At 30.8% G+C, this 14,001-nt stretch overlaps 1 protein-coding gene across 5 annotated transcripts; it reads right to left on the minus strand.

Annotated features, from left to right (window-relative positions):
• Window positions 1–442: 442 nt before the first annotated feature.
• LOC107435607 (phosphatidate phosphatase PAH1) lies at window positions 443–8,816 on the minus strand. Of its 5 annotated transcripts, none has more exons than XM_048464966.2 (11): window positions 8,511–8,816; window positions 6,443–8,087; window positions 5,739–6,337; window positions 5,584–5,657; window positions 4,648–4,732; window positions 3,542–3,628; window positions 2,753–2,825; window positions 1,531–1,574; window positions 1,299–1,427; window positions 1,107–1,205; window positions 443–906 (listed from the first exon to the last, which is right to left on the minus strand). In XM_048464966.2, the coding sequence occupies exons 2-11, from the start codon at window positions 7,938–7,940 to the stop codon at window positions 850–852; spliced, it is 2,745 nt and encodes a 914-aa protein (XP_048320923.2). In that variant the 5' UTR covers window positions 7,941–8,087; window positions 8,511–8,816; the 3' UTR covers window positions 443–849. The 5 variants fall into 5 exon arrangements, with proteins under 5 accessions (XP_048320923.2, XP_048320925.2, XP_048320924.2 ...); XM_048464968.2 differs by having other exon boundaries at window positions 5,847–6,337; window positions 6,437–8,087; XM_048464967.2 differs by having other exon boundaries at window positions 1,115–1,205; window positions 6,437–8,087.
• Window positions 8,817–14,001: the final 5,185 nt, after the last annotated feature.

Consider the following 14,001-nt stretch of genomic DNA (forward strand, 5'->3'; position numbering starts at 1 on the left):
TGGCCACAGTGATTGTTTTTTATTTATTTATAAATCATACTTGTATTATGGTCAAATAACAACAGCAACAACAACAATAATAATAATAAAACCTTTTTTAAATTTAATAAATATTTATTTATCAATAAATTAATAAATTACTAAATCTACTCCTTCTAAATTATATTTTTTCTTTACGGGTGTTTTACCATAATTAGTATTTAATATGTATATAAATTACACAACTCCATTATTCCGGTAAAAAGGTCGTTGGCTAAAGTCTCACCTAATTCTAATTTTTTTTATATTATTTATTTAGGACTGCAACTAAATATAAGATTCAGTTCTGCAAGAAAAGTTTTCTTTTAGGATTCTAAACTTTTCATCCATAAGTTAGAGCACGACCCCACCTAAGCTCTCTTTTGTATAAATTTCTAAAGGTAGAAAGGAAATAAAACAGAAATGCATGATGAATTTAGGCATAACTAGATGCCTGCTCAATCAACTAAACAATGTTCATACATTTTGTATAATTTTTGTGGGTCACTGTTCAGACTATTAATTGGGAATCAGTAAATTTTACAAAAATCAGAACAGAGAAAACTAAAACATTGGAGGATGGGTGGTTGAGCAGAAGAACCCAGTGCCAAAAAAATTTTATTCTCGTGCTTCTACTACAAAGTGCATGGCTAATGAATCAAAACACCTGCACTTATAAATTTCGTATGGATCTACCAGCATCAATTCTACAAGGAGCAGACCAGCAACCAATTTGAATATAATTTATATGTGGTAGAACACAACCCAAGCCGCTGATTTTTTTTTTTTTTTCTTTTTGGCCCAAAGGGAGTTGTTTTCCATAACTAGCAACTATAACTCAACGTCTGGCAGTGGCACCCTCCAGAAATTCCATTGGTTGTAGTCTTCCTGCACAAGAAATTTCGTTTGTTAATGGAAAACAGAGCAAGCTCAGCCACAAAGTAAACTGTTTTGTAAGTAATAATTTGTTGTTTCTGAAAACCAGAAAACAAACAATTTTTTAGCGTGTAGCAGACAAGGGCAAAACATATCTCTCTCTGGATTACTACAAAAATAAAACATATTTGACCCACAACTTAAAAACTTGCCTGCTCACCCAGTGAAGTTGGCGGGAACATATCGTTAACAAGAGTGTGTAAAGAAGTGTACGATTTGACATCAATGCGATGACTAATGGCCACTTCACCCTGCCAATTTATGAGCATTCCACTTGGAAATACGTAACAATGTCTATTAATAATAATAATATTAATAATAAAGACATTAATAAAGAATAATACCTTAGGGTTGATTATAAATATTTTGCCCTTTGGAATCCCAATTTTTCTGTAACTCAGCTCATCTGTGTCTCTATTTCCAAAACCCGCATAAAATGGATTGTAGTCAGAAGGGAAGAGTCTTCTAATATCCTGTCATATATGAATTGGAACCCATACTATACATCAGAAAAGAGGATTTGATGCCTTTAAAAGGTACTTCAATTTGCAGCCATTAAAGCCTTACAATAATTACCTCTAAGCATGCAATCTTGAATTCATGAGGTGCTCTTCTTATTACTGCCATAAGCAAATGATTCAAAAGGCAAACAAATCAGTATGAGGAAACTAGAATAAATGGCAGCCAGCATGTCAAACATACAAGCAGGAATACATTATACAAACGATATCTAACAAAAGTGGTGAATATTAGTGTAACAGTGATAAAAATAGTATCCATCATGAAGCCAATGATCAAGTGACGAATGAAATAGTGATGTGTTGCTTGTACAAGGGAGGCACCAAGTCAAAATCACAGTATTATATGTCCACATCTTAAAGGCATTAGGCATGTAAATAATTTTACATATTAAGAGCATTGTTGCACAAACTTCTTCACTTTTCCATCATCAAACCCACATTTAACAATTGATGCTGATATATTCTTCACTTTTCTATCATCAAACCCACATTTAATAATTGATGCTGACATGGAACTACTGAATACCTCAATAAACTTTAAATAGATGGAAAATCTTTAAAAAGGACAGGCCCAGTACTAGCCAACACTTGCACCAATTGTGAGCAACAAAGATCAAGAATAAAACAAAGGTTAATTATGACTTATACAGTTAATTATCTAATGTAGACATCCTAAATGTTGTACAGGACAATTTTTCACAGAATTAATTCAAGTTCGCCTTACAGTGCTCCAAATTAATTAGTTTTTTTTTTTTCATTAAAATCACACACTTTGATACATGTCCCATATTCAGAAATCATACTTTGTGTTAATGTGTCCATCGATTTGTTTTCCCTCTGTGGATTTCAGCAAGAGAGGTCATTTCCCAACACAAAGGTCATATTTAGAAAGAGTGGGATTATTTCAGCAAGAGAGGGGTCTCTAATAGTTATGAGTACTAACACAAAGGTCATTTCTCAACATTTTACTACTAACAAGATATTGTGAGGTGAAATCTTGGTACAATCCCAAGTTTCACTATTTTCCATTAAGTTCTCACTCTAAAGAATCAAAAACCAATCCAGCGTACTTGCAATTGATATGTATGTATAGCACCATCAAAATCAGATTTACGAATATATAAGTACATATGGATGCAATAGACAAAACATTGAGATTTCACCAACTAGCAGCATCATGGCAACAGCTATTACAATGTTGTGGGTTAAAGGAGTTCCACGAAAGTTAGATATTAGCAAGAAAATAACTTAAAAAGGAATACAAGAAAAGACCTCACCTTCACGGAATAATGAAGGAAATAATCCATCAGGCGAGATCACAACGGGTCCATTAGGTAAAGCTTTTCCATCCTGCACATGAAATATAATAAGCAATTTTCCTTATCCATTAGTAAAATAGCTGCAATGCGACAAGAGTAACCAAACGAAGCCAAATGTGCTACTAAAGGTACAATGAGAAATCCTTATGACAGTTGAACAAAATGTGCCATACAGACATAATACAACTAAATCTCTTGGATGCCAAACAGTGACCCAATTACCCAAAGTTGCAAAAGAACCAAATAATCACATCCAACTCCCCACAGAATGCAACATCTCAATTAGGAATGGCAGCCGGGTCGGGTTTACCCGAACCTGGAAAAACCCAACCCAACTTGATAAAAATCATCTCAATTGTACCCCAATCTGGTTCTTTGCTATTCGCATGTTACCCCACCTGACCCAGTTTGAATGTGCATAAAATTCAAAAAAAAAAAAATCTATTGTATATTTTACAAACATGTCCGGGTACCCGACGGGTTTCCTTAAACCTGACCCGACTCGACTAGGTATAAAGTTAAAAAAACCCGACCCAACCCAAAACCAGATTAAGGTTGCCCATACCTGACCCGATTGCCATCGGATTTTTCAAAAACCCCGACCTGACCCAATTGCCATCCTTAAGCTCAATTGATATACATAAACTATTTTAACCATCTCAAAAATCTTGCAGATTTGTTTTAAAACCGTTTAGAAAGCAATGGAATAAGAACATTGTTATAACAAAAACCAGATCATCCAGATACCTGTTTTAGATTAAGTAAAAAACTTCTAGTCAGATATGCCTGGACAATAGCTCGTGCACTTAGAAACAGTAGCTGGTATCCATTTTCCTGTGGTTCATGCAGGACTGGTATTAGATCTCCTTTTGTTGAAGAAAGTCATATCACTCAGTGATGATGTCATATACAATTCAAGGTTATTAGTTGAAGCAGAAAACAAAGAATCACTATCCAATTGATTTTATCGAATATAGTTGTTAATGCTTCAACAAAATGAATTACTAAATGTGCATAATGATAGTAATGGCAGGAAAGAGAAAGAAGACTATCTCATTTTCAGCAAGCTTAATATAGCAATGCTCCAACAAAATTGGAATTTGTTTAACGATGGGATCCTTTTATGATCATCATCAAATTCATTATGCTTCCATTTCTCACTTTTACCCAACAGTAGTAAAGAGTCAAAGAGAACAATGAAGGTCATAATCTCTACTCACTATAGGTTGGAAATAAGAAAAGATGATCAATAACATGTATAAAAGATATTCAACTTTCTCACCCTGCAAGATAGAGAGAAAAAATTTCACCAAAATGGTGTGACACATAACTAGAAGCTTTATACTTTAAATAGATTGCAACCGGTTCAATAAATGTGAAAGACAATGAACTTGGCGCTGCCAATGGCAGAGCAATACACTGAAAACGCATTTATAAATAACTAAAGACTTGCAATAAAAGAAATACGTAGAAATGTAATTTATGGTTTACTAGATATGGTAATAAAACCAGTACAAGCAGTACATATAAAAGTTTATATAGATAGTGGAAGTTCATTTGTCAGACTGGGCTCTAACCTCTAACTGAATGCAAAATAATGTATTAAATAGTCCGATCTATGGTTAAGCAGTAAAAGAGTTGCAGCATTAATAAACTGTCGGTGTGAGCTAAATCATACAGCTATATCAGCTAGAAATGCAATGTGACCACAGATTGCACATGCAAAAAAACAAAGTTTTCTCTAAGGCACATAAAATTTACTTAATCCAAGATATATAGTAAGATCAAAGGATGTTGGAAGTCAAAAGCAATTTATAGATGATTTTGAATGGTTAAAAATAAGATAGGAGTACCTTAATTGCAGAGAAAAGTTTAGCTACCCCAGACTGTGTCCAATCCTTTCCAACCAATGGCATGAACTGACCTAAAACATCAGACCTGGAACAATATGTGTCAAGGAAAAGGATAAACCACATTAATGTTAAAATCACAGGTAGACAACCATATTCAGGCTATTACACTACTTTTGCTAACGATACTGTTGCTAAGGGTAATAATAAGTCATCAAGAAAGATGATTTAACTCTTCAGATAAAAATTAGTTTTACATTTTTCTCCCCACTATAGTTTTAATTACTATTACACACTGGTTTACATAACTCTCTACAGATTTTATTTATGCTTTATTTTATTTTTTATCATTTACCAACACATATACATCCAACTTCTTCACAGTATGCCCATTTAATCATCAGACTAACAGATTCAAGCACAGCATGTAGCATTTGTGCATTCTGCATGCAGAAGCATAACAAACAAGTTTAAAGTAGGTTGCACATGCCTGCATGCCTGTACATATGGAAGAATGTTAAAAATTTGATGAGTTCTCAAAAAAGAAAAAAGAAAAAGAATGTGTCCATTTTAAGAAGCAATTACATTATAAAACAAGATCACATATTTTAATTACTTCATCACAAGTACATGACTTCCAAGGCACCAAAATCTCACCAAATCAGTTTTAGTTAATTTTTTATGGGCTCTAGCAGATAGCCTGCCGTCCCTTGATAGATTAAAAACATAATCCATTTAATATATAAAAGGCTCACATTCAATGAAGTTATCTTATGCTTTTGTCTTATAACATATAAGAAATTAGCAAAAGAATTCCAACTACCATCACATCACTGCCGACTTTGGGGACCCAAAAAAGTGGCATGACAGCTACTTAGAGCAATTGGCAGTAACAATCATATATTGGTATTCAAATATATGAATATAATAGCAGCTTACTTGGTTATTGTTCCATCAACATCAGAAATTACAATTCGTGCATTCCACTTCCACAAGTAAATATGTGCATCAACCTGTTAAAGATGAACAACATATCTTAGCAGAAACCAACCATCATTTTCATCATTAAGGAATATTTTTAGACAATTACAAACCTGTTGTGTTCCTAGAACCCTGGTAGAGAAACTGAAAGTTATGATATTTTGACCTTCTTTTAGATTCAAAGATGCTATCTGCTCATTAGTAGGGACATTTGTTCTTACAAATTGCTTGTGAGGAGACTCATTGCTGCTATGGGATTTTGGAGTTACTTCTGTTTGTGAATTCTGTAAAACAGATTCCGAATCAACGAATTCCTCATCATTTGATGAATTACTGCTAGTGTGCTCTAGTGTTTTGACCCTTCTGAATGGAATAGGCCAAAGCCTCCACCTACGTCCAGAAGAAGTGGGAGTGAGTACAGAGTCTTCATCTCTTGGCTTTGGTGTGCTATCCTGTTCCACAGAAATTGCATCTTTAGGATCAACAGGTAGACCTATATCGAATGCAGCCTTTCCAAGAACAATAGGAGCAGCTTTTTCCCATGGCAAATACCTCCCTTTAAATCTAATAATCAAGTTTTCATTCTTAACAATTGCTGCAGCAGAACTTTCATACTCCTCTGCAGATATTCGATGTGCATCAAAGGCTTCAGCAGCAGCATCCAAGCCCATACCTGCATGAAGTTCATTCCGACAGAGCGACATTTCAAAACCTGCAAATGAAAGGTGGCTCAGTAAAAAAGAAAAACTTAAGAATCAAGCAAAAATAAGAGAGTTAAAAATAATTGTCAAAGACATTGACAGGTGATTACTTATACTTGAATGAGTTTTTGTCTCTTGACTTGAATTTATTGTCAGAGATTTCATTAGCTCACTTCCACCAAATTCATCTTCTACCACAGGTTTTTGCACAGCACTGTCTGTATTATTGATTATGGCTGATGTTCCTTCATCCTTGCACTCTGGATTATTATCAACTGATTGAACAGAAATGAAGTCAATCCCAGTATGTTCTGCACCAACCTCATTCCTTTCAACTGATCCAGCCTCAACTTGTAAATCGGAAGGCAAATCATTATTAGCCGAAACAGAACTATAGGAAGGAGATTGCCCATCATTATTTTCAAATTTGACATCATCTTCAGTTTCATCAGTCAGTGGAAGAGTTTGGTGAAATTTCTCTGGAGAGTTTCGAACCTCCAATGAGGGGCTCACATTTTCAAAATCAGCAAGTTTATCCTCTTTCCTAAATTCTGATAGCTCCAAACAACTCTTGAAAACTTCTCCCTTCTTTATTTTCACAGATGCATCTGCTAAATCAGTCTGCAACTGGAAATCTCCTTCCTTAGTTGCAGAGTCTAAAGTTTCAATACAGACATGTTCTACCTCTCCTTCACAAACTTCCATATGGTGCCGAATCCTTGTAGTAGTATCATCATTCTTAACACTCCAAACATTATCAGGCGCATCACTAGTAGTAGATTCATTCAGCTTACTAATGTAATCAACAGACCAAACATTTTCACCTGAACTAAACTCATCATCATTGCCATCACAGAACTCAGTGCTTTCACCAGGGCCAAGATGAAACTGAGGTGTGCTTAATTGCACATTCTCGGTATCCTGTTCTGATGCTGTGATGGGGGCTGTCAGCATATGACCATCAACACTCACTAATACAACTTCTGAATTCAAATTCTGTGATTCCACAACATTCTCATTGTCCAAACTCTCATATCGATTAGACCCATACTCTGACAACTCAACTGAACCCTCGAGAGAAGATTGATCATCTGGGAATTCATAAAACCTACGCTCACCATCAGACTCTGACCTCTCTATTCGGTCTGCCCTGAAGGAATCGCTATCATGTCGCAATTGAACCACCCCAGAATCAGAGACACTATGCTGAAGTCTATGAATATCAAGGCCATTCTCATTACCATTATTCTGCTTATCCCCATGTATTCTACTATCCTCTACTGAAATGTCCAAATTATCAGAACCATCCACATCATTTATCTCACTTTCTTTACTAGTATCAACCTCCTTGACAAAATAGGCCTCACCTGAATTATCAAGATACATATGGAAATTGGCTTCAATGCCATTTACAGCTATGCGCACAATCTTCTCGGTGCCTTTGAGAACACCTTGAAATTTACCAAACCTAACATACCATGGCGTGCTTCGGAATGTCCCATCCTGTTGCTGAACAACAATGACATCAACAGCACCACCAAAGGGATGAAAAGGGGTGGCAACAGAGTAAACACCTTGGGAAATCAGGTTCCCAACTCTACCCACCACATTCATCTGGTCAGGCTACCAAAACCTTCTCACAACCAAGCGAAGCCCAATTTGAATCCAAAACTTAAATCTTTTTGCTTTCACCACAATTAATACTACCAATAATTTCTCGGATTCTTTTTCTTGATTACGACTCTCATTCTTCTATGGTTTCTGCGTGACATGACAACGGGATAAAAATGCAAACATCGATCAATTTTAATCGTCAAAAGAATCAATGTCAGTCTAAATTAAATTAGAAACCCTAAACGATCAATTTGATTCTAGGAAATTAAGAGGGAAAAGAAAAGAAAAAGCAGAAACTTCTCGGCAATCATTTCCAATCTTTTTATACAATAGCTTAAACAAACATCCAAAAAACAAAAGATTTTTGATATTCAAAATTTGAATTCTCGTCTATTTCTCACCAACCAAACAAAGCACAAAGAAAAAAAAAATCCAAAATTAACAACGATGACAATATTAACAAAGCGGAAAGAGAAAATTCGCATTGACAAACGCAACTAACAAAAAAAAAAATCCTCAATAAAAAAGAATAAAAACAAAACAGTAATGAATGAGATCAAGCAGACTTACCAGATTGTAGAATTCACAAAGCAGAAGAGAAAATCCGATCAGCAAAAGAGAAAAGAACCAATCGGAAAGCTATGAAAATGAAGAACCATTCGGTTTTTCTTTTTCTTTTCTTCTTTTTTTTTTTTTTTAAATTTCTCTGCGAGAAAATTTCCTCTGAAGAAATTGATCAGAACAACGATTGCGAAAGAAAATTCAAATTCTCCAGAAGATTGAAAAAAACACTTGGGAGAGGTTTCGAAGTTCGTACTTTTCTTGGAGGTTTGTATGGATAACAAAAAACCCAAACCAGAGAGTCAGACACCTTCATTGGTAAGCAATAAATAGGTAATTCCTGGGATGCAAATGCATTACCGGTCCTATTCTTTGGCGAAATTACAGAGACACCCTGTTTGTCCTTTTCCCATAATATTGGCTGATGGTGAAGGGTGTTTTGGTAATTTCGGCTTTAGTTCCTGTCTCACGTTGATTTCCTACCGGGTTTGAACGCGGATGTGGGGTTTGTCGGGCCACCCACCTTGGAGTTCTCTTGTGTCTTGAAGTGAACAAAGCTTTTTAATGGTTTTAAGTCTAATTTACCAACTTGCCCTTGTTCCTCTTCTACATTTCATTTTATATATTAAAACATATATATATATATATAATTTGCCGAGAAGCACATATTGAAAAATCAGATCCTTCTAGATTATATTTGTACATTTGTAGTTGACTATTCAAAAATTATTCTTTCAAAATTTTTTACCAACTAGTTATCTTTTTTGTTTTTCCTTGATAAATTAATATCTAGTCATCATAAATTCAAATATATATATATATATGCATGTGTATATGTTATATATTTGTTATAAATTTTAAAACATTTTTCACATTTCAGAAGAACTTAAATAATATTTAGAGCTTTTTATTTTAAAAAGTCAACTTATATATACTTTTACTATTTCAATATTTTTTGGAACATAAAGTGTGTTGTAAGAGTTAAATTTATTTTTTATTTAAATATTTTATTGTACTTATTAAATATAGTATAAATTGTTATACAACATCAAATATTTTAGATAATTTTTCAATATTACTATACCAATTTGCATTTCATAGGAGATGAATATATATTGAAAGAAAAAAGTGGAAAACAGGTAAAATAATGATGTGTATACAGGAGGACAAAAAAAAGCGAAATAAAGAAGAAATAAATCGTTGTTGGAACAATAACAAAAAAATTTCAATTCTTTAGTTTTAAAGATAATCTCCATTATCAAAAATAATAATAATAATAATAAAAGAGCTTATTATTTAAAAGAGTGCATTGGGATGCTTTTGTACGCTTTATTATTCACATCTTCTAATGTTCTATATATATATATATATATATGGTTTTTATCTCAATTTTTATTTGTTCAGTGAGGGGAAATAAATATTTGATTATTCAAAATTTAAAAATATAAAAATTAAAAATAGGATTAATAAATTTTCGTCATAGTTAGATGAGATTTGTTTTTCTGATTTCATCAAATTTATTTGGCAAAATATATGACAAATGGCAAAACTAATAATAATTCCAAGGTCAATCTGAAAATTTTTGTAGTTTGACAAGCAACCTTCAGAACATCTAATGGTTCAGGAATGCAAAATTTTATTTCACTCAAAAAAAAAAAAAAAAAAGGATTTAGTAAACTTTTTTTTTTTAAGTATTATACAAGAGAAATGAGAAGTAGAAAATAGAGATGGGTGATAAAAAATTTTAAGATTTCAAAAATCGTTTTTCTTTTTTTGTAAAAAATTTTCAAAAATCATTAGAAAAATTAGTTCACACATTGCCTAATTTATTTTATTTTAAAAGTTACTTAGAAATAGAAACCTAAGAAGTTTCCTTTTTTTTTTTTTCTTTTTTTCCGAATAAGAAACTAAAATATTGTTTGCATCCATTATTTCAATTGGAAAGTGCTAATTCTAGATTTTTGAATTCTCAAATTTTTTTTTTATTTTTTTATTTTTTGCCATACATAAAACTTGATAAGTGTTTAAAATATGAGTAGTGCTACATACAAGTACAAACTTTCTTCTCTTTTTTTTTTTTTTTTTTTTTGGTTTAGCTAAAAGTATTTATAAGGACAATCTTGTTTATTAAATATGGCAAGATGACTTATTATTATTTAATGATTCAAAAATTAACACAAATTAAATATGGACAAGTTAATAAACAAAATTTAATACAAATCATTGCCTATGCATTAATGTTAAATATTGGATTTGTCATTTCTATGAAAATCAAAATTATCACCAAAAAAAAAAGGAAATTGTCCTTCACTTTTAAAATTCAAATTTAAATAAATAATGGGTTGGGGTTTGATCACCTTTCACCTAAAGATTGCAATGGCTTTCGAACATTGTTATGGGAAAAACTAGCTCAAAGACACCTGACACTATTATGACTACTTATAATGTTACTAGTAGTAGAGATTAATATCCAATAGAAATTCTAGTTCAAGTACTTGTTGAAAAAGGATTTAGTCGAAGCACTGTATTTGGTGAACAACTACAAATATGGTCTATTAAGTCAATCAGTAATGCTAGAATTATAACGATCAGGAACTGGTTCCAGCTATTAGAACACAATGACCAACATATGGTCTCAGCTACAAGTACCACAACAACTAGGACAAGGTTTTGGCTACTGATATTACATATATCCAGTACGAAGTCTTCAGGTGTTGGTAATTCAAATAACAGCGGAATTTACACTTGAATTAACTATCACCTATTTAAAATAAAACAATATATACAAATATTGAATGAAATTCCATAACTGCCTAGATACATACTATAAATAGACCATAGTTCTAGAATAGTACAGGTAAAAATGGTCTAAAATTCTATATACTATCTTTAAAATAAATATTATAATCAACTACTAATTTAAATATCAAACTATTTTTAATCAGTACTCTATCAATGTTTCAAAAGGTTAATTCTATTTTTTTTTTTTTTTTTTCATAAACTAGCGGTCAACGATGATGACAAGTGATTTAATAGTAATTAGCTACTTGACTGGTAGTGACTAATGGATAACAAGCAGTTCGACTAGTATTTGACGAGCCATCAAATTGATGAGATACGAAAAGGCAAATTTGTTTCATCAACAACAGCTTACTTTTCCATTCCCTTTCCTTTTCCTTTCTACCAAATAATTTTTGAGCAATGATAAGGCCATCAATTTTTTTTGGGTTAATTGCTCTTTAATATCTTGATCTTTTAGAATTATGTGATTTAAATCCTGAATTTTGAATGAACTTGTTTGATTTGGATCCTGAAGTTTTAAATTTTGTACTAATTGGACCTGAACCATTAACTAATAGTCCATGTGCACTACACATGATCTCTTTAATTTGTACTTTAGTACCCCTTAACTTTTAAATTTCTGCTATTTAGGCCCTCAACTTCATTAACATAACTTTGATGTTAACTTTTAGGTTTGTGTGCTTTAGGCTCTCAACATCATTAACTTACAATTTAAACCTTCAATTTTTCAAATTATGCGATTAAGGTTTTCAATTTTTCAATTAAAATTTAAATATAAAAAAATAAAAATACATAAAAGCATTAAAATCTTTATTAATTTAAACTTATTAACCAGAAAAAATCTTTAATAAAGATTTTTAAACTTATTCACCAAAAAAGCTTATCTTTAAACGTATTCACCAAAAACAAAATTTTATTTAAATTATTAATTAAATTTTTTTCTTAAAAATGTTTTTTTGGTAAAATATTTTTAATTTAAACATATTTATACATGTTGTACTATTCATTATTAATTATATTTTAATAAATATTATTTTATGTATAAATTATATTATTTTAAAAAATAAATGAGATGATAATTTTAGGGGTGATTAAATTTTCCCCTTTGGATTTTTTTTTTCTTTTTATGTACATTATATTGATTATTATTATTATTATTATTAAAAAAATTTCTTTGAAAAATACATTTTTTCTTTGCTAAATTGTTTTTAAACAAAATTGAAATATATTTATACATTTTGTACTATTCATTATTAATTATTTTTATATGTATTATTTATTTATAAATTATATTATCTGATAAATCAAAAGTTTAAATCGAATAATTTAAAAAAATTAAAGACTTTAATTACATATTAATAAGTTGAAGGCTTAAATTGTATAAATATGAAAATTGAAGGTATCAAAATGCACATTAATGTTTTCAATTGCTAAGTCATTTACATATATATTTGAAATGTTATAAGTTAAAAACATCATATGAAAAAAATTATTGTAAATATAAAAAGGATATTATTGTAAATGATCAAACCAAAATACATGTTAATGAAGTAGAGAACTTAAATTGCACAAAGCTGAAAGTTAAAGATATAAAAGTAAAATTAAAAAAGATCATATGCAATGCTTGTGAATGGTTCATTAACTGTCCGTTTGAAATCGAACCAATTCACATAAAATTTGAAAATTCGCGTCCTAAACCGCACAATTTCAAAGTTTAAAGCCAAAATCAGACATCGTTGGTATTCGGTGAAAAATTAAGGGCACTTTTGAGACTAGTAGTGGGAAAGGAAAGTCGGGCATTAATTTGCCTCAACTTCAAGAGGAAACTAGTTTGGACTCAGACATGGGGACCTACACGTGTTGTGCATGTGTTTTTTGAGATAAAATTAGGTGGTCTATTTCATTACGATTCTTCCACCCAGGAAATACCCCTCTATCAACCTAAAAAAAAAAATAGATACTATGTAATCTTATTATATTGGAAAAAAAACTATACTATAAACCTTTATTTTTTGGTAGATTATCTCAAAAATAAATAAATAAATAAAGAATTCAATTTCTTATTAATTTAATAAATTGAATTAATAATAAATAGAAAAGTACTTCTCAATTAATCTCATCCTTTCTTTAAAATTTTCCATTATCATTTAAATTTTTTTTTGTTGAGTAATAATTTGTTTCTTCAATAAAATATTCCTTAAAAAAAATCAATAACCCATGTTTTCACTTAGGAAAAGAATTATACATTACATTGATTATGATAAAATTTATAATAAAAATTAAAATATTAAATAACACAATTATTTTAAAAATATATCAAATAATTTTTATTACACATCAAAAATTTGTAAAAAATCTATGCAAAATAGGTGGCTTTTGGACCACCCGATTTTTTTTTAATACTTTTTATGTTATAGTTTTTATATATAATATTTTTTTTGAATTAATTACATTTTGATATTTTTAGCTTTAAAAATTTCATACTTTAAGTTTTTAACATTTTGTTTCATCTATAGCTTTAGATTTTTTTAATTTGCTATTAAATTTTAAATTAGAAGGCATTACAATGCAAATATTAAAAAAAAAATTTAATTTTACATTTAGTGTCAATTATTTTTCTTAAAAAAATTGGTATTTATCACTTGATTAATAAACTGTATCAAATTTCAAATTATAAGATATTAAAAGTATAAATTTT

Source organism: Ziziphus jujuba, chromosome 11 (assembly GCF_031755915.1).
Source record: "Ziziphus jujuba cultivar Dongzao chromosome 11, ASM3175591v1".
Lineage (NCBI taxonomy): Eukaryota > Viridiplantae > Streptophyta > Magnoliopsida > Rosales > Rhamnaceae > Ziziphus > Ziziphus jujuba.

What these genes read in the sequence shown, in the direction of transcription:
- LOC107435607 (XM_060812622.1), bottom strand. Translation starts at nt 7,940, where the DNA reads ATGAATGTGGTGGGTAGAGTTGGGAACCTGATTTCCCAAGGTGTTTAC. An exon ending in AACTTTTCTCTGCAATTAAG is followed by an intron (nt 3,629 to 4,647) that starts GTACTCCTATCT and finishes CATGAACCACAG; the next exon opens with GAAAATGGATACCAGCTACT. An exon ending in TCAAGATTGCATGCTTAGAG is followed by an intron (nt 1,428 to 1,530) that starts GTAATTATTGTA and finishes CATATATGACAG; the next exon opens with GATATTAGAAGACTCTTCCC.